The sequence below is a fragment of the Salmo salar genome, chromosome 15, assembly GCF_965601325.2.
Source record: "Salmo salar chromosome 15, fSalSal1, whole genome shotgun sequence".
Taxonomy (NCBI): Eukaryota; Metazoa; Chordata; class Actinopteri; order Salmoniformes; family Salmonidae; genus Salmo; species Salmo salar.
Genome location: NC_138305.1, coordinates 10,456,111 through 10,478,294, shown reverse-complemented (window position 1 = coordinate 10,478,294; position 22,184 = coordinate 10,456,111). Strand labels below are relative to the sequence as shown.

Sequence of the window (22,184 nt, the reverse complement as noted above, 5' to 3'; positions counted from 1 at the left end):
TCCACAATGTGGTTCTGAAATCTGTATGACCTATTGTCAGTCTCTGTAATATTGTGGAGTGATACTTCAATCCATTGTTGTAACTCCAACTGTATCCCAGGAGTCAGAACACGAGGAGGATGCCTGCAACACGGTCAGTGGCAACACGGTCAGTGGCAACACGGTCAGTGGCAACACGGTCAACAGCGGCGGCTGCAGAGGTACCAGCGGAGACATGTCTCTATGTCAGGCCGCTATACAGAAACTGGTGGAATACATCCAGCTCAACTTCACAGAGGAAGGAGACATCCAGAGTACCGCCCTCAGACCCACGACGCCGTGCGGAGCTGTGGACGCAGAGGTGCGAGCCGTCTGCCTCACCAAGCGAGAGGGGGACGAGGCAGAGCTGGGACTCAGTTTCGGTAACATCCCGATATTCGGGGATCCGGAGGGGGAGGACAGGAAGAAGGGAGGAAGGAGGAGGAGGAGGAGGAAGGGGGATCAGGGACCCGTGTTGGACGTGGGCTGTATCTGGGTAACGGAAGTGAGGAAGAGAAGTCCCGCGGCGAGGTGCGGTAGAATCAAACTACGAGACGAGTTGCTGTCACTCAACGGTCAGCTGATGGTGGGCGTCGACGTCACGGGAGCCAGGTAGGAGGAGCTTTTTCTAATGATAGTAATGCATCTTAATCATCATGAATAATGTGTATGTTGCTGCACACTCCCACTCAACCACAGAGGCCTAGGGCTTGTTGGACCAACTCTCTTCAGTGAAAACCTGTAGGAAACTGTAGGTGTTTCGTCTCACACACGGTCAGAGGCAGAAACAATCCTGGAAATTCAACTTGGCACAGTTTTACCATCCATGTTGTGCCAGTGAGCAGCTAGGGAGCTGTCTAACATGGCATAGTTTAGAGCAGACAAATGCCCTCAGTGTGTTTGGCCAGGCAGACTCTGTGGTTAGTTGGCAGTGAAGGGAGAGAGAGTCTATTGGACACATGATAACCACTGGAGACTGGGAGGGAGTGAGGGAGGGAGGGGGGAGGGAGGGAAGGAGGGAGGGAGGGGGAAGAGAGGGAGGGAAGGGAGGGAGGGAGGGAGGGAAGAGGCAGAGAGGGAGGGAATGGAGGGAGGGAGGGAGGGAGGAGGAAGAGAGGGAGGGAGGGAGGAGGAAGAGAGGGAGAGAAGGGAGGAGGAAGAGAGGGAGGGAGGGAGGGAGGGAGGGAGGGGTGGGAGGGAGGGAGGGAGGGAGGGAAGGGAAGAGGAAAAGAGGGAGGAAGGGAGGAGGAAGAGAGGGAGAGAAGGGAGGAGGAAGAGAGGGAGGGAGGGAGGGAAGGGAGGAGGAAGAGAGGGAGGGAAGGGAGGAGGAAGAGAGGGAGGGAGGGAGTGTGTGTGTGTGTGTGTCTGTCTGTTTGTGTGTGTCTGTGTGTGTGTGTGTGTCTATGTGTGTGTGTGTGTGTGTGTGTGTGTGTGTGTGTGTGTGTGTGTGTGTGTGTGTGTGTGTGTGTGTGTGTGTGTGTGTGTGTCAAGTCAGGCTTAGTTAGACTGGCATCATGTGACATGGTATCAAAAGGAGGTTGCATGTCTGTGAGGGAGGGATGGAGGGATAACGGCAGCACAAAAGCCATGTTTTCACCTTCGCTTGGGAAGTGACACAGGTAAAACCTTCAAAACAATAACTCAACAACTGCAGTCATTGTCTGTGATCAGTAATGATAGAGCAGTAGGGTCCATGTAAGAGGTCTCTCTTCCTGGGGTCGTACTGCAGTAGGGTCCATGTAAGAGGTTTCTCTTCCTGGGGTCGTACTGCAGTAGGGTCCATGTAAGAGGTCTCTCTTCCTGGGGTCGTACTGCAGTAGGGTCCATGTAAGAGGTCTCTCTTCCTGGGGTCGTACTGCAGTAGGGTCCATGTAAGAGGTAACTCTTCCTGGGGTCGTACTGCAGTAGGGTCCATGTAAGAGGTTTCTCTTCCTGGGGTTGTACTGCAGTAGGGTCCATGTAAGAGGTTTCTTTTCCTGGGGTCGTACTGCAGTAGGGTCCATGTAAGAGGTCTCTCTTCCTGGGGTTGTACTGCAGTAGGGTCCATGTAAGAGGTCTCTCTTCCTGGGGTCGTACTGCAGTAGGGTCCATGTAAGAGGTTTCTCTTCCTGGGGTCGTACTGCAGTAGGGTCCATGTAAGAGGTTTCTCTTCCTGGGGTCGTACTGCAGTAGGGTCCATGTAAGAGGTTTCTCTTCCTGGGGTCGTATTGCAGGAGGGTCCATGTAAGAGGTTTCTCTTCCTGGGGTCGTACTGCAGTAGGGTCCATGTAAGAGGTTTCTCTTCCTGGGGTCGTACTGCAGTAGGGTCCATGTAAGAGGTTTCTCTTCCTGGGGTCGTACTGCAGTAGGGTCCATGTAAGAGGTTACTCTTCCTGGGGTCGTACCCCAGTAGGGTCCATGTAAGAGGTTTCTCTTCCTGGGGTCGTACTGCAGTAGGGTCCATGTAAGAGGTTTCTCTTCCTGGGGTCGTACTGCAGTAGGGTCCATGTAAGAGGTTTCTCTTCCTGGGGTCGTACTGCAGTAGGGTCCATGTAAGAGGTTTCTCTTCCTGGGGTCGTACTGCAGTAGGGTCCATGTAAGAGGTTTCTCTTCCTGGGGTCGTATTGCAGTAGGGTCCATGTAAGAGGTCTCTCTTCCTGGGGTCGTACTGCAGTAGGGTCCATGTAAGAGGTAACTCTTCCTGGGGTCGTACTGCAGTAGGGTCCATGTAAGAGGTTTCTCTTCCTGGGGTCGTACAGCAGTAGGGTCCATGTAAGAGGTTTCTCTTCCTGGGGTCGTACTGCAGTAGGGTCCATGTAAGAGGTTTCTCTTCCTGGGGTCGTACTGCAGTAGGGTCCATGTAAGAGGTTTCTCTTCCTGGGGTCGTATTGCAGTAGGGTCCATGTAAGAGGTCTCTCTTCCTGGGGTCGTACTGCAGTAGGGTCCATGTAAGAGGTCTCTCTTCCTGGGGTCGTACTGCAGTAGGGTCCATGTAAGAGGTAACTCTTCCTGGGGTTGTACTGCAGTAGGGTCCATGTAAGAGGTCTCTCTTCCTGGGGTCGTACTGCAGTAGGGTCCATGTAAGAGGTCTCTCTTCCTGGGGTCGTACTGCAGTAGGGTCCATGTAAGAGGTAACTCTTCCTGGGGTCGTACTGCAGTAGGGTCCATGTAAGAGGTCTCTCTTCCTGGGGTCGTACTGCAGTAGGGTCCATGTAAGAGGTAACTCTTCCTGGGGTTGTACTGCAGTAGGGTCCATGTAAGAGGTCTTGATGAGATAATATTGACTTCCTGGGGTTGTACTGTCATCTGCGTACTTCCTCTAGAGCCCTAAAGTATTCATACTCAATAGTTGATCCGGGTCGCGAGGTGGGGGGTTCGTTATCCACATGCATGTTTCCGTCCGGACTTTCTGAAATAGTACTTGACTACCGCCTGCCCTAAAACACTTTGAGACTATAGAGACTATGCTCTTTGAATCAGTTTCCCTAGATCAGGGATAGAGACTATAGAGACTATACTCTGTGAATCAGTTTCCCTAGATCAGGGATAGAGAATATAGAGACTATGCTCTGTGAATCAGTTTCCCTAGTTCATGGATAGAGACTAGAGAGACTATACTCTGTGAATCAGTTTCCCTGTAAACTGGCTGTGAGACTATAGAGACTATGCTCTGTGAATCAGTTTCCCTAGTTCAGGGATAGAGACTATGCTCTGTGAATCAGTTTCCCTAGATCATGGATAGAGACTTTAGAGACTATACTCTGTGAATCAGTTTCCCTAGATCAGGGATAGAGACTATAGAGACTATGCTCTGTGAATCAGTTTCCCTAGATCATGGATAGAGACTATAGAGACTATACTCTGTGAATCAGTTTCCCTAGATCAGGGATAGAGACTATAGAGACTATACTCTGTGAATCAGTTTCCCTAGATCAGGGATAGAGACTATAGAGACTATACTCTGTGAATCAGTTTCCCTGTAAACTGGCTGTGTCTGAAAAAAAAACACATCTTAACTCATCATGACGAGGTGGGGGGGCCCACAGTGACTCCCGGGTCTGCATACTCACATCTGTACCCACATCCATACCCACACGTGCAGTCTTGCGAGTTGGGGTTCATTTCCCGCAATTCTCCACATTTTGCCAGCTTTTAATATGGTATCTGAGTGAGAGTGACTGCCAATTTCAAGTTTAGATAGCTAGCCGCAAGACTTCCTTCCTTCCTTCCTTCCTTCCTTCCTTCCTTCCTTCCTTCCTTCCTTCCTTCCTTCCTTCCTTCCTTCCTTCCTTCCTTCCTTCCTTCCTTCCTTCCTTCCTCCCCCTCCCTCCCTTCCTTCCTTCCTCCCTCCCTCCCTCCCTCCCTTCCTTCCTTCCTTCCCATACAGCTGTGTGAGGGAACTGGATTGAAAATAGCTCAATGGTTTTTCTCCAAGAGTCTCTGGTAGAGTGTAATATGTGTGGTTAGTAGAGAAGGATGCTTTCATGCTGTTTTGGAGGACAAGAGATGTAGAAGTAGAAAATATTTTAGGACCAATCCATAAACTTTCATCAACATCTTTGCAGGTGAAACTTCAGCCAACCAACCCCAAACCCTCTGCTGCTCTGTCAGTCTAGGGGTAAAAGCCTGTATGAGTACCAGTACTGTCAGTCTAGGGGTTAAAGCCTGTCTGAGTACCAGTACTGTCAGTCTAGGGGTTAAAGCCTGTCTGAGTACCAGTACTGTCAGTCTAGGGGTTAAAGCCTGTCTGAGTACCAATACTGTCAGTCTAGGGGTAAAAGCCTGTCTGAGTACCAGTACTGTCAGTCTAAGGGTAAAAGCCTGTCTGAGTACCAGTACTGTCAGTCTAGGGGTTAAAGCCTGTCTGAGTACCAGTACTGTCAGTCTAGGGGTTAAAGCCTGGCTGAGTACCAGTACTGTCAGTCTAGGGGTTAAAGCCTGTCTGAGTACCAGTACTGTCAGTCTAGGGGTTAAAGCCTGTCTGAGTACCAGTACTGTCGGTCTAGGGGTAAAGCCTGTCTGAGTACCAGTACTGTCAGTCTAGGGGTAAAAGCCTGTCTGAGTACCAGTACTGTCAGTCTAGGGGTTAAAGCCTGTCTGAGTACCAGTACTGTCAGTCTAGGGGTTAAAGCCTGTCTGAGTACCAGTACTGTCAGTCTAGGGGTTAAAACCTGTCTGAGTACCAGTACTGTCAGTCTAGGGGTTAAAGCCTGTCTGAGTACCAGTACTGTCAGTCTAGGGGTAAAGCCTGTCTGAGAACCAGTACTGTCAGTCTAGGGGTTAAAGCCTGTCTGAGTACCAGTACTGTCAGTCTAGGGGTAAAGCCTGTCTGAGTACCAGTACTGTCAGTCTAGGGGTTAAAGCCTGTCTGAGTACCAGTACTGTCAGTCTAGGGGTAAAGCCTGTCTGAGTACCAGTACTGTCAGTCTAGGGGTAAAAGCCTATCTGAGTACCAGTACTGTCAGTCTAGGGGTTAAAGCCTGTCTGAGTACCAGTACTGTCAGTCTAGGGGTAAAAGCCTGTCTGAGTACCAGTATTGTCAGTCTAGGGGCAAAGCCTGTCTGAGTACCAGTACTGTCAGTCTAGGGGTAAAAGCCTGTCTGAGTACCAGTACTGTCAGTCTAGGGGTTAAAGCCTGTCTGACTACCAGTACTGTCAGTCTAGGGGGTAAAGCCTGTCATGTACCAGTACTGTCAGTCTAGGGGTAAAAGCCTGTCTGAGTACCAGTACTGTCAGTCTAGGGGTTAAAGCCTGTCTGAGTACCAGTACTGTCAGTCTAGGGGTAAAGCCTGTCTGAGTACCAGTACTGTCAGTCTAGGGGTAAAAGCCTGTCTGAGTACCAATACTGTCAGTCTAGGGGTAAAGCCAGTCTGTGTACCAGTACTGTCAGTCTAGGGGTTAAAGCCTGTCTGAGTACCAGTACTGTCAGTCTAGGGGTTAAAGCCTGTCTGAGTACCAGTACTGTCAGTCTAGGGGTTAAAGCCTGTCTGAGTACCAGTACTGTCAGTCTAGGGGTAAAAGCCTGTCTGAGTACCAGTACTGTCAGTCTAGGGGTAAAAGCCTGTCTGAGTACCAGTACTGTCAGTCTAGGGGGTAAAGCCTGTCTGAGTACCAGTACTGTCAGTCTAGGGGTAAAGCCTATCTGAGTACCAGTACTGTCAGTCTAGGGGTTAAAGCCTTTCTGAGTACCAGTACTGTCAGTCTAGGGGTAAAAGCCTGTCTGAGTACCAGTACTGTCAGTCTAGGGGTTAAAGCCTGTCTGAGTACCAGTACTGTCAGTCTAGGGGTTAAAGCCTGTCTGAGTACCAGTACTGTCAGTCTAGGGGTTAAAGCCTGTCTGAGTACCAGTACTGTCAGTCTAGGGGTTAAAGCCTGTCTGAGTACCAGTACTGTCAGTCTAGGGGTTAAAGCCTGTCTGAGTACCAGTACTGTCAGTCTAGGGGTTAAAGCCTGTCTGAGTACCAGTACTGTCAGTCTAGGGGATTCGTTAGGCTACGTCTGATGTCTCTCTCTTCTCGGCCAACGCGCTGGGGGTGGGTGGGTGGTGGGGGGAGGTGTAGAGAGAGATCCTGTTGGTCATAAGAATGAGAGAGGGGGTGGTGTAGAGAGAGATTGAAAGTAAGCAAGAGAAAAGGGAGAGTGTGAAAGACTGACAGAAAGAGTTGGAGAAGGGAGAGAAAGTTGGAGGGAGGGATATCAGACTTTTCCCCGGGCTGTGAGACTAACTATACCAGGAGGACTATGAAGTTGTGAGCTGGCTCTTTTCTCATGGACCTGTGAAAAAACACTCTTCTCCTTTTTCCCACAACCAGTAGGAGCTGTAACTCTGCCTGCCCACATAATGGTAACTTATCTTGTTGTCCCAAACTGCACCTTATTCCGTATAGGGCCCTGGTCAAAAGTAGTGCACTATATAGGGAATATGGTGCCATTCGGGGCGCAACCTTTGCCTTCTGAGGGAAAGAATTAGAGACTTGTATAAAAGATACAAGCCCTGGCTCTCAGATTGAATAATGTTGTTTAATCATCTGTTCAAATGCTTTGCTTTTCTTAGTCATTGTGGTGTGGGTAGACGGGGACCACAGGCAGATATTCATCTGAAAGTTAAAGTGTGACTGATTCCCAGGCTAAGATGGGCTATGCTGCCAGGGTATAATGGTCTATCAGTGCCAGCAAGGCGATTGATCAGTGGGTTTGGATCGGTGGTACAGAAATACAAGTGTTGGATGGAGCTATGGGAAGAGAGAGGGAGAGAAAAGTAGCCTTGATGATCCAGTGTTTATTGGTTTCAGACCTGGGTTCAAAGGTCTCAAATACACAGTCCAACAAAAAAAAAGTACTTTTATTTTAGTATTTTAATTATTATTTGTAACATACTGTTTTCAAATACCTAGGCTAAATGCATGGGAGTGTATTTGAATGTTTCAAAACACTTTCCAAGTGTATTTCCAAATACATCAACAACAAAAAAATTCAACTATTTGTCTTTTCAAATAAAATATATCTGAATACCTACTTTGAATGTATGTGAAAGTAATTGAGATATTTGAAATAGTATTTGAACCCAGGTCCCCCTGATTGGTTGACCTTTCAAAAAAAAAAAATAACATTATTGTTGTTGTCATAAAAAGGTGTAAAATAATAAAATAAAACACATCATCATCACATCTGGTATCTCAAAGAACAATAAAACCGCAAGTCAAAGACCAGGCTAAAATAATCCCTAGTCTATATATTGGTCCACCATGTTGTACCAGCCATCCTTCTCAAAGCAATTTAACCCCCTAAAATCCCCATTTACCCACAACAAACCCCCTCCCCTTGCTACAATCCAATCTAAACTGCAGAGTGATAACGTCTCATGATTAGGTTGCGTGTGGGTTGACCATCACAACAACAAATCCCCGGGACCCCTCCCTCCCCAAACCCAGGACTCCCTAATTTAATTTAGAGAACTGGCGGAATTTAGCGTTTTTCAAACACCTGAAATAGCAGTTTCCTGTAATCCAGAGCCATAATCATTATATATGAATCCTTTTCTGTATATCTAGTCATACCTCTTGAGCTGTCTGTATCCTCCTGACTGGTGGGGGGGGGGTTTGTTAAAAGAAACTAAAAATGCTTCTCTGCATCTCTGCTAAAATCTGGTTTAAAGATTGAATGGAATGTGAGTCTTATTCAGTATATTTAGTAATTTCTTGCTTTTCTAAAGTCTACCAGCCTTGCCAGCAGGAAGGCTAGCTAAGATATAGTGCCTTCGGAAAGTATTCAGACCCCTTGACTTTTTCCACAGTTTGTTAAATTACAGCCTTATTCTAAACTGGATCATCAATCTACACACATAATGACATCACAATACCCCATAATAACATCACAATACCCCATAATGACATCACAATACCCATAATGACATCACACTACCCCAAAATGACAAAGCGAAAACAGGTTTGTAGACATGTTTGCTAATCTATTAAAAATAAAAACAGAAATACCTTATTTACATAAGTATTCAGACCCTTTGCTATTGAGCTCAGGTGCATCCTGTTTTCATTGATCATCCTTGAGATGTTTCTACAACTTGATTGGAGTCCATCTGTGGTAAATTCCATTGATTGTACATGATTTGGAAAGGCATACACCTGTCTATATAAGGTCCCACAGTTGACTTGGGGAGAAGGGCCTTGGTCAGGGATGTGACCAAGAATCCGATGGTTACTCAGACAGAGCTCCAGAGTTCCTCTGTGGAGATGGGAGAACCTTCCAGAAGGACATCCATCTCTGCAGCACTCCACCAATCAGGCCTTTATGGTTTCTTAAATGATTGCCTCGCCTGGTTCACCAACTACTTCTCTGATAGAGTTCAGTGTGTCAAATCGGAGGGCCTGTTGTCTGGGCCTCTGGCAGTCTCTATGGGGGTGCCACAGGGTTCAATTATTGGGCCAACTCTTGTCTCTGTATACATCAATGATGTCGCTCTTGCTGCTGGTGAGTCTCTGATCCACCTCTACGCAGACGACACCATTCTGTATACTTCTGGCCCTTCTTTGGACACTGCGTTAACAAACCTCCAGACGAGCTTCAATGCCATACAACTCTCCTTCCGTGGCCTCCAACTGCTCTTAAATACAAGTAAAACTAAATGCATGCTCTTCAACCGATCGCTGCCTGCACCTGCGCGCCCATCCAGCATCAATACTCTGGACGGTTCTGACTTAGAATATGTGGACAACTACAAATACCTAGGTGTCTGGTTAGACTGTAATCTCTCCTTCCAGACTCACATCAAACATCTCCAATCCAAAGTTAAATCTAGAATTGGCTTCCTATTTTGCAACAAAGCATCCTTCACTCATGCTGCCAAACATACCCTATATAAAACTGACCATCCTACCGATCCTCGACTTCGGCGATGTCATTTACAAAATAGCCTCCAATACCTTACTCAATAAATTGGATGCAGTCTATCACAGTGCCATCCGTTTTGTCACCAAAGCCCCATATACTACCCACCACTTCGACCTGTACGCTCTCGTTGGCTGGCCCTTGCTTCATACTCGTCACCAAACTGTAGGGGCATGGATCAGAAAACCAGTCAGTATCTGGTGTGACCACCATTTTCCTCATGCAGTGCGACACATCTCCTTCACATAGAGTTGATCAGGCTGTTGATTGTGGCCTGTGGAATGTTGTCCCACTCCTCTTCAATGGCTGTGTGAAGCTGCTGGATATTGGCGGGAACTGGAACATGTTGTCGTAAACGTCGATCCAGAGCATCCCAAACATGCTCAATGGGTGACGTGTCTGGTGAGAATGCAGGCCATGGAAAAACTGGAAAATGTTCAGATTCCAGGAATTGTGTGCAGATCCTTGCGACATGGGGCTGTACATTATCATGCTGAAACATGAGGTGATGGCGGTGGCTGAATGGCACGACAATGGGCCTCAGGATCTCGTCACGATATCTCTGTGCATTGAAATTGCTATCGATAAAATTCAATTGTGTTCGTTGTCCGTATTTTATGTCTGCCCATACCATAACCCCACCGCCACCATGGGGCACAAAGCCATACACGCTGTCTGCCATCTGCCAGGTACAGTTGAAACCGCGATTCATCTGTGAAGAACAAACTTCTCCAGCGTGCCAGTGGCCATCGAAGGTGAGCATTTGTCCACTGAAGTATGAAACATTTCTGGGATCTTTTATTTCAGCTCATGAAACATTGGACCAACAGCTTTTTTTGTTGTTCAGTGTTGTTGGGAGATTGGGAACCGATCTGGGCTAGCTAAAGCCGACTTCGTCAAATGACTAGGAGGCTAGTAGTATTACAGAGCAGCAACCCCCCAAAAAAACTCCTCATGATGCCTCTCTCTCTCTCTCTCTGTGTGTGTGAGTCTTATTCAGTACTTATATGGCTCGTTGGTAGTTAGTAATGAGGTTGGGAGAATGGGAACCGATCTGGGCTAGCTAAAGCCAACTTTGTAAAAGTGCTAAGTGGCTTGTAGTGTTACAAGAAAAACAAAGATCTTTTTTTTTTTTTTTGATTCACCATGTCGTTGTCTGTCTGTGGGTCCCAGATGGGTTGTGGATTAAAGCTGTAGTTCCCAAGCCGGATTGGCAGGTTTTACTGTCTGGCTGCTCTGCTGAGGCCCCGAATTAAATTCCTTTGTATGATCGGCTTTATGGGGGGGGGGGGGGGGGGGGGGGGGGAGTACTAGTTTCCTTCAGCTGCCCAATGTAAAGTGAGAGTCTACTGTAGTCCGACTGGGATCTTACTGTAGGCTACTGAGCCAGCCTATAGAATGGTAGTCTAGACTAATCCTGCTCTCCCTCTGTATATAGCAGTACACAGAAAGTATAAATCATTTCAAATTCTTTATATTAAGCAAACCAGACAGCACATATGTTATTTTTGTACCTATAGCCAGGGGCACTCTCCAAAAGTCAGACATAATTTACAAACAAAGCATTTGTGTTTAGTGAGCCCACCAGATCAGAGGCAGTAAGGATGACCAGGGATGTTCTCTGTTTAGTGAGTCCTCCAGATCAGAGGCAGTAGGGATGACCAGGGATGTTCTCTGTTTAGTGAGTCCTCCAGATCAGAGGCAGTAGGGATGACCAGGGATGTTCTCTGTTTAGTGAGTCCTCCAGATCAGAGGCAGTAGGGATGACCAGGGATGTTCTCTGTTTAGTGAGTCCTCCAGATCAGAGGCAGTAGGGATGACCAGGGATGTTCTCTGTTTAGTGAGTCCTCCAGATCAGAGGCAGTAGGGATGACCAGGGATGTCCTCTTGATAAGTGTGTGAATTTGACCATTTTCCTGTCCTGCTAAACATTCAAAATGTAACGAGTACTTTTGGGTGTCCCGAGAAAATGTATGTAGTTAAATGTAAATTATTTTCATTAGACATTTTGTGAAGTAAAAGTAGTCAAAAATAAATAGTACAGTAAAGATACCCCCCAAAAAGCTAGTTAAGAAGTACATTAAAGTATTTTTTACTTAAGTACTTTACACCATTGGGTACCATTGCCATAATAAATAAATAAATATGCAGCTCCAAAAATTGTTTGGAGATCAAGAATATTAACTGTTTACTTTGCAAGCTCACCAGCAATGGGGCAACAATTACTAGCATAGGCCTACTGGTGTTTTGGTATGTAACACTTGCTTGACATTGATCATTTACTTAATGTATGAAGCTTGCATTTGGAAATCGTTGTTCCATTTTATTATTACTGTGGTGAAGACGCACCATAGCTCTTCACTTCTGCTCTCCAAACTTCCGCCAGTGGAGGGATTTTGTTGTTGTTGTCTTATTGAAATGTTTGACGTTGCTTTCACACATTTAAAAGAATAGGCCCTATGTCGTAAATATATATTCCATATAATACTACAATAATTGCTGGCGTTTAATCATTCCATCTCGTACCGTTTATTGCAACACGTCCACATTTTATGTTTCAGGTTTGATAGGCTTGCTCCGATACATTTAAAAAAAAATAAAAAAATTTAGCCAACCATTTCTTACTCAGTGGACATGAACATTCTCAAGACTCATGAGGTACAAGTTCTGTTTATTTAATTCAATGTCTGGTTTCCTTTGTTCACATTTCCCGGGTTATGTCTGAGTTCCGTGTGTCTGAGTTCCGTGTGTCTGAGTTCAGCGTGTCTGAGTTCCGTGTGTCTGAGTTCGGTGTGTCTGAGTTCAGCGTGTCTGAGTTCCGTGTGTCTGAGTTCGGTGTGTCTGAGTTCCGTGTATCTCTGTCATTTGCGTTGCGCGTAACATAAGGATTGTGCGCGCCTCAGTGCGTATAGAAATAGGCTATACACCCTTTGGAGTCAGAACGTTGAATACGAGGTAAATGGTTGTTCCGTGTATGCGTGCTGTTGAAACATCATTAATAATCATCATATCTGATTAGGATGTACCAACGGATGTGGAAATTGCCTTTTACATTATAAAATCAGTTTATTGGTTATAAGTTCCAGTCGCTGCAACAAACACTCAAACTGGACAACTTTATCTCAATCTCTTCAGTCAAAGACTCAGATCGTGGACACTCTTACTGACGACACCACAACTGTCAGGAAGAGTGCTTTTGTGTGCTGTATTGTTGTCTCTACCTTCTTGCCCTTTGTGCTGTTGTCTGTGCCCAATAATGTTTGTACCATGTTTTGTGCTGCTACCATGTTGCGTTTCTACCATGTTGCAGTTTATAATAGCAATAAGGCATCATGGGGGTTTGTGATAAATGGCCAGTATGCCGCGGCTAAGGGCTGTATCCAGGCACTCCACGTTGCGTTGTGCGTAATAACAGCCCTTAGCCGTGGGATATTGGCCATATACCACACCTTCTCAGGCCTTATTGCTTAATGATATGGCGATTTCACCATTGGATCAACAAGATCTGTAAATAAATGTACGCTCTGAGCACGTCAACCTGCCTTGCCTTCTGCTGGTGTCATGCCCTTAACGGCTGCTACAAGGGCCCTATTTTACAATTACATCATCAAAATGGGTTGTAGACAAAATAATGAAAAGGGCTGTTTGGTAGCCTCAATAAATAGACAACGATTTGTAGTTCCACAAGTCTTAGCCTGTATAGATTTATATTTTTTTACTTGACTTGAAAATGTGTGACTCAACTTGACTTAGTTCTTAGAATGCACGACTTGGACTTGACTGGAGTTTAACTTGAGACTCAGACCTTGTGACTCGAGTCTTACTTGAGACTCAGACCTTGTGACTCGAGTTTTACTTGAGACTCAGACCTTGTGACTCGAGTTTAACTTGAGACTCAGACCTTGTGACTCGAGTCTTACTTGAGACTCAGACCTTGTGAGTGGAGTTTTACTTGAGACTCAGACCTTGTGACTGGAGTTTTACTTGAGACTCAGACCTTGTGACTGGAGTTTTACTTGAGACTCAGACCTTGTGACTGGAGTTTTACTTGAGACTCAGACCTTGTGACTCGAGTTTTACTTGAGACTCAGACCTTGTGACTCGAGTTTTACTTGAGACTCAGACCTTGTGACTCGAGTTTTACTTGAGACTCAGACCTTGTGACTGGAGTTTTACTTGAGACTCAGACCTTGTGACTGGAGTTTTACTTGAGACTCAGACCTTGTGACTCGAGTCTTACTTGAGACTCAGACCTTGTGACTGGAGTTTTACTTGAGACTCAGACCTTGTGACTGGAGTTTTACTTGAGACTCAGACCTTGTGACTGGAGTTTTACTTGAGACTCAGACCTTGTGACTGGAGTTTTACTTGAGACTCAGACCTTGTGACTGGAGTTTTACTTGAGACTCAGACCTTGTGACTGGAGTTTTACTTGAGACTCAGACCTTGTGACTCGAGTTTTACTTGAGACTCAGACCTTGTGACTCGAGTTTTACTTGAGACTCAGACCTTGTGACTGGAGTTTTACTTGAGACTCAGACCTTGTGACTGGAGTTTTACTTGAGACTCAGACCTTGTGACTGGAGTTTTACTTGAGACTCAGACCTTGTGACTGGAGTTTTACTTGAGACTCAGACCTTGTGACTGGAGTTTTACTTGAGACTCAGACCTTGTGACTGGAGTTTTACTTGAGACTCAGACCTTGTGACTCGAGTTTTACTTGAGACTCAGACCTTGTGACTGGAGTTTTACTTGAGACTCAGACCTTGTGACTGGAGTTTTACTTGAGACTCAGACCTTATGACTGGAGTTTTACTTGAGACTCAGACCTTGTGACTCGAGTTTTACTTGCGACTCAGACCTTGTGACTTGAGACTTGCTTGTGACTCGAATAATAGTGACTTGGTCTCGTCTCTGTCTCTCTATCTGTCTTTGAGGTAGGAATTTGATGAATTCGGAGAGCAGAAAATGGAATGTAGGCTAAATCAAAACTAACTAACTAACTGACTGACTGACTGACTGACTGACGACGCGGTCCCATACCATCTCTTAAGGCGTTTCCCACAGACAGACAGACAGACAGACAGACAGACAGACAGACAGACAGACAGACAGAGCAGACGGCAGACAGAGCAGATATGTTCTCCTAGATACTGTACCTCTGGAACTGGAACACTGTAAGTCTGTCCTTCAAAGAGGATCTCTTTATGAAGTTATAATAGGATCTTTATCTCAGGATTATAATAGGATCTTTATCTCAGGATTATGATAGGATCTTTATCTCAGGATTATAATAGGATCTATATCTCAGGTGAGGGTTATAATAGGATCTATATCTCAGGTGAGGGTTATAATAGGATCTTTATTCTAGGTGAGGGTTATAATAGGATCTTTATCTCAGGTGAGGGTTATAATAGGATCTTTATTCTAGGTGAGGGTTATAATAGGATCTTTATTCTAGGTGAGGGTTATAATAGGATCTTTATCTCAGGTGAGGGTTATAATAGGATCTTTATTCTAGGTGAGGGTTATAATAGGATCTTTATTCTAGGTGAGGGTTATAATAGGATCTTTATTCTAGGTGAGGGTTATAATAGGATCTTTATCTCAGGTAAGGGTTATAATAGGATCTTTATTCTAGGTGAGGGTTATAATAGGATCTTTATTCTAGGTGAGGGTTATAATAGGATCTTTATTCTAGGTGAGGGTTATAATAGGATCTTTATTCTAGGTGAGGGTTATAATAGGATCTTTATTCTAGGTGAGGGTAATAATAGGATCTTTATCTCAGATTAGGATTATAATAGGATCTTTATCTCAGGTGATGGTGGGCCATAACTCCCATTATGAATCATCCCAAATGGCATCCTATTCCCTATTTAGTGCACTACTTTTGTCCAGGGCCTTATTCCCTATTTAGTGCACTACTTTTGTCCAGGGCCTTATTCCCTATTTAGTGCACTACTTTTGTCCAGGGCCTTATTCCCTATTTAGTGCACTACTTTTGTCCAGGGCCCATAGGGTCTTGGCCTATGAGTCATCCCATGATATTCTCTTCTACATGTACTCCTCGTCTGAACATGTAGATGTTGTTAGATTGTTAGGCTAGTGACGTCATTAGAGTTTTACTGTGTTGTGTTGGATGGATGGATAATATACATTCTACAGTGAATGGTCGGGTTGTTGTTTTAACAGTGTCCACTAGGTGGTACTAATTCACAGATGCTGCTGCTGCTGAGTCGCCAACAGTTTCTCCCACTCAGGTTTTTGCTCTAGTTGAAGTGTAAACAGAACAAACTGCTCACAACCAACAAAAACAATAATCAATTATAATAATAATCATCCATTGAACTCTTTCAAGAAATTGCTTTTGTCTACAAAAGTTGTTGTTGCACTGACTGTTACTGTAAACATGTCCACCAAACAGTCCTTAAAATGATTGCTGTGCTATTTGGGGTCATACATTTGTTAACTTATACTGTTCTGTTAAATGAAACCCATTTTTTCCATGACTGGCTTTAATGTACTGTAAAGAATGAGAGTTATGAATGATGCCACTGTCCCTGGGACATTTCTTCCAGAACCTCGGCCATGGAATCTGAGGAATGCATACCCAGACGGCTTTGGTTAAAGATGTAGTGAAGGGAGATGGTGTAGTAGTAGAGACCTGTAGATCTGTGGATAGAACAGTAGAAGGTGATTGGGGGAAAAAATTGTAAAGAATCCAATCGAAATGTGTACAGTATATACCAGTAGAAACCAGTATATACCAGTAGAAACCAGTATATACCAGTAGAAACCAGTATATACCAGTAGAAACCAGTATATATCAGTATATACCAGTAGAAACCAGTATATACCGATAGAAACCAGTATATACCAGTAGAAAACAGTATATACCGGTAGAAACCAGTATATACCGGTAGAAACCAGTATATAGTATATACCGGTAGAAACCAGTATATACCGGTAGAAACCAGTATATACCGATAGAAACCAGTATATACCGGTAGAAACCAGTATATACCGGTAGAAACCAGTATATACCGGTAGAAACCAGTATATACCGGTAGAAACCAGTATATACCAGTAGAAACCAGTATATACCAGTAGAAACCAGTATATACCGGTAGAAACCAAGGTGTTTGACAATAGCAGAGGCCAGTAGAAAACCAGTTGAATTGTGGGTACGACTACTTAAAGCCTGCAGGTATAATACTTGATTACTTGTTATAAGCATATGAGTCTTTATAATGTCTTATTATAAGCCTTATAATATGTTATGAGGTCAGGCTAAGGCCACAGACAATCTAAGAAAACAATAGATAGGTTGAATGATGAATGTGAAAAATGAGATGGTCAGTCTCTGAGAAAGATGAGATCTGCCACTGAATAGGAGATGTTACATTAGGAATGACACTGAATAGGGGATTTTACATTAGGAATATTTGTTATGTGACAGGACAGTATTATGGGGGCATGTTGAGGGGGGAGGTGAAAATAGATAATTCCATAATATTTCAAAGTGTTGCTGTTTAGCTGGTCCAGAGTTGATGTTTAGCTGGCCCAGAGTTGGTATTTAGCTGGCCCAGAGTTGGTATTTAGCTGGCCCAGAGTTGGTATTTAGCTGGCCCAGAGTTGGTATTTAGCTGGCCCAGAGTTGGTGTTTAGCTGACCCAGAGTTGGTATTTAGCTGACCCAGAGTTGGTATTTACCTGACCCAGAGTTGGTATTTAGCTGGCCCAGAGTTGGTATTTAGCTGGCCCAGAGTTGGTGTTTAGCTGGCCCAGAGTTGGTATTTAGCTGGCCCAGAGTTGGTATTTAGCTGGCCCAGAGTTGGTATTTAGCTGGCCCAGAGTTGGTGTTTAGCTGGCCCAGAGTTGGTATTTAGCTGGCCCAGAGTTGGTATTTACCTGACCCAGAGTTGATGTTTAGCTGGCCCAGAGTTGGTGTTTAGCTGGCCCAGAGTTGGTATTTAGCTGGCCCAGAGTTGGTGTTTAGCTGACCCAGAGTTGGTATTTAGCTGACCCAGAGTTGGTATTTACCTGACCCAGAGTTGGTATTTAGCTGGCCCAGAGTTGGTATTTAGCTGGCCCAGAGTTGGTGTTTAGCTGGCCCAGAGTTGGTATTTAGCTGGCCCAGAGTTGGTATTTAGCTGGCCCAGAGTTGGTATTTAGCTGGCCCAGAGTTGGTGTTTAGCTGGCCCAGAGTTGGTGTTTAGCTGGCCCAGAGTTGGTGTTTAGCTGGCCCAGAGTTAGTGTTTAGCTGGCCCAGAGTTGGTGTTTAGCTGACCCAGAGTTGGTGTTTAGCTGGCCCAGAGTTGGTGTTTAGCTGGCCCAGAGTTGTTATTTAGCTGACCCAGAGTTGGTGTTTAGCTGACCCAGAGTTGGTGTTTAGCTGGCCCAGAGTTGGTGTTTAGCTGACCCAGAGTTGTTATTTAGCTGGCCCAGAGTTGGTATTTACCTGACCCAGAGTTGGTATTTAGCTGGCCCAGAGTTGGTATTTAGCTGGCCCAGAGTTGGTGTTTAGCTGACCCAGAGTTGGTGTTTAGCTGACCCAGAGTTGGTGTTTAGCTGGCCCAGAGTTGGTATTTACCTGACCCAGAGTTGGTGTTTAGCTGACCCAGAGTTGGTATTTAGCTGGCCCAGAGTTGGTGTTTAGCTGGCCCAGAGTTGGTATTTAGCTGGCCCAGAGTTGGTGTTTAGCTGGCCCAGAGTTGGTATTTAGCTGGCCCAGAGTTGGTGTTTAGCTGACCCAGAGTTGTTATTTAGCTGGCCCAGAGTTGGTATTTAGCTGACCCAGAGTTGGTATTTAGCTGACCCAGAGTTGGTATTTAGCTGGCCCAGAGTTGGTATTTAGCTGACCCAGAGTTGGTGTTTAGCTGACCCAGAGTTGGTGTTTAACTGGCCCAGAGTTGGGGTTTAGCTGGCCCAGAGTTGGTGTTTAGCTGGCCCAGAGTTGGTGTTTAGCTGGCCCAGAGTTGGTGTTTAGCTGGCCCAGAGTTGGTGTTTAGCTGGCCCAGAGTTGGTATTTAGCTGGCCCAGAGTTGGTATTTAGCTGGCCCAGAGTTGGTGTTTAGCTGGCCCAGAGTTGGTGTTTAGCTGACCCAGAGTTGGTATTTAGCTGGCCCAGAGTTGGTATTTAGCTGACCCAGAGTTGGTGTTTAGCTGGCCCAGAGTTGATATTTAGCTGGCCCAGAGTTGGTGTTTAGCTGACCCAGAGTTGGTGTTTAGCTGGCCCAGAGTTGGTGTTTAGCTGACCCAGAGTTGGTATTTAGCTGGCCCAGAGTTGGTATTTAGCTGACCCAGAGTTGTTATTTAGCTGACCCAGAGTTGGTATTTAGCTGACCCAGAGTTGGTATTTAGCTGACCCAGAGTTGGTATTTAGCTGACCCAGAGTTGGTATTTAGCTGACCCAGAGTTGGTATTTAGCTGACCCAGAGTTGGTATTTAGCTGGCCCAGAGTTGGTATTTAGCTGGCCCAGAGTTGGTATTTACCTGACCCAGAGTTGCTGTTAAGCTGGCCCAGAGTTGTTATTTAGCTGACCCAGAGTTGGTATTTAGCTGACCCAGAGTTGGTATTTAGCTGACCCAGAGTTGGTATTTAGCTGACCCAGAGTTGGTATTTAGCTGACCCAGAGTTGGTATTTAGCTGACCCAGAGTTGGTATTTAGCTGACCCAGAGTTGGTGTTTAGCTGACCCAGAGTTGGTATTTAGCTGGCCCAGAGTTGGTATTTAGCTGGCCCAGAGTTGGTATTTAGCTGACCCAGAGTTGGTGTTTAGCTGACCCAGAGTTGGTGTTTAGCTGGCCCAGAGTTGGTATTTAGCTGGCCCAGAGTTGGTGTTTAGCTGGCCCAGAGTTGGTGTTTAGCTGACCCAGAGTTGTTGTTTAGCTGGCCCAGAGTTGGTGTTTAGCTGGCCCAGAGTTGGTGTTTAGCTGGCCCAGAGTTGGTGTTTAGCTGACCCAGAGTGCATACAGTACATCCCTCAATAATCTGTCTCTGAAACTCAGTCATAACAAACCTATTTTGTCAGAAATTGATTTTGATGGCCCCTCCCACGTTTACTATTCATTAGGTCCTGAAGTGTTATCAACAGATCATCAGAGACATCTTCAGAGTGTCTGTCTGTGACGGAACACCTGAGTTGTTTACGACGTAGGAAGCTAGACCTACTCAGGGGGTTTCTAACGCCAGCCAGCTTCAGTTAGCTTCACATTCCAGGTCAGGCTTCATCCGTACGTCGACGGTAGAAATTGCTCGTCCGCCTGCCACTGACTCTAGCAGGCCTGTAACTGTGCATGTGCGCATGTGGCTAGTCGAACGCTGAAGTCTTCATTGAGACAATGCTGAAACATCAATTCATGGGCCAGTCTGTGCCATATTTTCATTTGTGCCGTAATCAGAATAGTATTTTAGATGTGCCGTCTTTATTTTATTCTTTATCGTTAATACTTTTTTTCCCCCACTATTGATCAAATAATTGTATTTTTTCTTTAACCTTTATTTAGCTAGGCAAGTCAGTTAAGAACAAATTCTTATTTACAATGAAGGCCTAGGAACAGTGGGTTAACTGCCTTGTTCAGGGGGCAGAACGACAGATTTTCACCTTGTCAGCTCGGGGGGATTTAAACCAGCAACCTTTCGGTTACTGGCCCAATGCTCTAACCACTAGGCTTGCCACCCCAAAGTCATATTACGTCATACAAAAAAAGTATTACTGCACATGAAGTTTAAAAAACATTCTGTCATTACTAAATGTGTAATGTGATTGATATTTAAACATTAGATTAATAAAATATCTAATCAATCACTTTTGTATTACCGGTTATCCCGAGTTGTACACGGTATTAAACCTCGCTTACTCCCCTACACACTGGTCTTGACTAGAAGAAAAAACAAAACTGTTTGGGGAAGGGTCTCTTCTGCATTGTTCAACCAATCCAGAAAATGTGGAGGAGGAGTTAAGGTCCAAAAGCGGAATTCCGGGTGACAGGTTCTCTCTTCATTTCCTCTGAAAATCGGAACATCCGGTTGTTGTGGGCTGGCAGAGACTGGTATTTATGTCATCTGTTTCAGTGATCTGCAATACCTTCACTGCTCTGACAGGGGGCAGTATAGGTTCACACCAGACAGAGGTATAGATAGACAGTAGTACCGTGTGACTCTAGCGCTATAAGGTGGGGAGGCAGGGGGGTGGGGAGGGGACACCGAGGAACCGCGCACACGGCGCAGCCCTGGCTGTTCAGACTGGTGGTGGGAATTCCGAGTCTTTTTGGTAAAACGGTCCATTTGGCTCCGTTCACGTTAAAGAGCCGGCTCATTTGGCTTCCGAACGGCTCTTCCTTAAAAATGCTTAAAAAAAAAAAAGAAAGTCAAATCTCCAATGTAAAGCCCAGGAGGTAGGCTACTATTATGTTAGAATCGTGAAATGCGCGTTCAAATGCATTTTTATCTGGCCTGCAAGAATGTAATTTTTTTTTTTAAGCACTGACACAAATCAGCGGGGACCAGATTGACGTGCTCTCCCCACTACTTATTGTTTCTGCAACGAGGATTCACCCTCTTTACATAAGTATGTTGTAATTTAGCTGCAGAAAAACGTTGTTTTGAGCTCAGAAAGCAGCAGCAGTAGTAGAATGCAAAATCAGGGAGCCAAAACAAACAGCTCTTTCACCGATGCGATTCGGCTCCCAACGTTCACCTAAAAGATCCGCTCAAAAAGAGCCGGTCGTTCGCGAAACGACCCATCACTAGTTCAGACCCCAATGATATGATATTATTGTAATGCCCTACACGCGTAAACAGTCGTTGGATTCAGAGGACACCCGCGACACCGGTTTTTTTTATCCTGGACACCTGCGGACAGCTGAAGCGGAGACAATCCTTCGTTGAATGAATAAGACGGATGCGTGTAACCAGCAGTGAAAGTACACTTTTCAAGAACTAGAAGCGCTCATAGTAAACTGTCAAAACGAGTAACAGTTTATCAGGATAAAACGGAAGAAGAATGACTCATTTTTGGAAACATTGTAAGTAACGGCAGGTTACATTGTCCCGCTGCTTGAATGCAGACCTGCGATTAAACCAAATACCGAACGAACGCGCGTCAACTCGGATTAAACCCGTGTGCGGCTGGGCGTCAAGCAGGCAGAGGAAAGGAAACAACGTGGCTAAAATGGGGTTTAAGTAAGAACTTCAGGTATGGTTTATTTCCCTTTGGTTTTTTACTGTACTAATAGGATGCGCTTGTGATTTGTGTAGCCCGACCTGTGATGTTGTTCAATGCTTTACAGACAGACAGACAGTCAGCGGAATATCTCCGAGTTCCCCTCCAAATCTCACTAGTCACAGCGGCTGGTGCAGGGCTTTTCTGTATTCTTACAGGGGACAGATGTTTTTTAAAAGTATTTACGGGGACAGACATTTTCTACATGGGATTACTTTTCCGAAAACCGGTATAAATTACAATACATAAACACAATTATAATCTTATCTTAATCTTTTGTTTTTATTTACACATAGGAAACATTTTATAAATGTCTACCCAGACTATTTGCATTGCCCCCCCCCCCCCCCCACCCCCTCTTCTACGCTGCTGCTACTCTCTGTTATTATCTCTGCATAGTCACTTTAGTAACTCTACCTACATGTACATATTACCTCAATTACCTCGACACCGGTGCCCCCACACATTGACTCTGTACTGGTACCCCCTGTATATTTGCCACGCTATTGTTATTTACTGCTGCTCTTTAATTATTTGTTATTCTTATCTCTTACTTA

At 45.2% G+C, this 22,184-nt stretch overlaps 1 protein-coding gene across 1 annotated transcript in view; it reads left to right on the top strand.

The window, feature by feature from the left end:
* LOC106570928 (PDZ domain-containing protein 2) overlaps positions 1–22,184 on the top strand; it is a 183,131-nt gene that overhangs the window by 725 nt on the left and 160,222 nt on the right. The window contains exon 2 of the mRNA XM_082961630.1: positions 101–630. Coding sequence (XP_082817756.1) covers positions 101–630 — 530 coding nt within the window. The remainder of the gene's footprint in view (positions 1–100; positions 631–22,184) is intronic.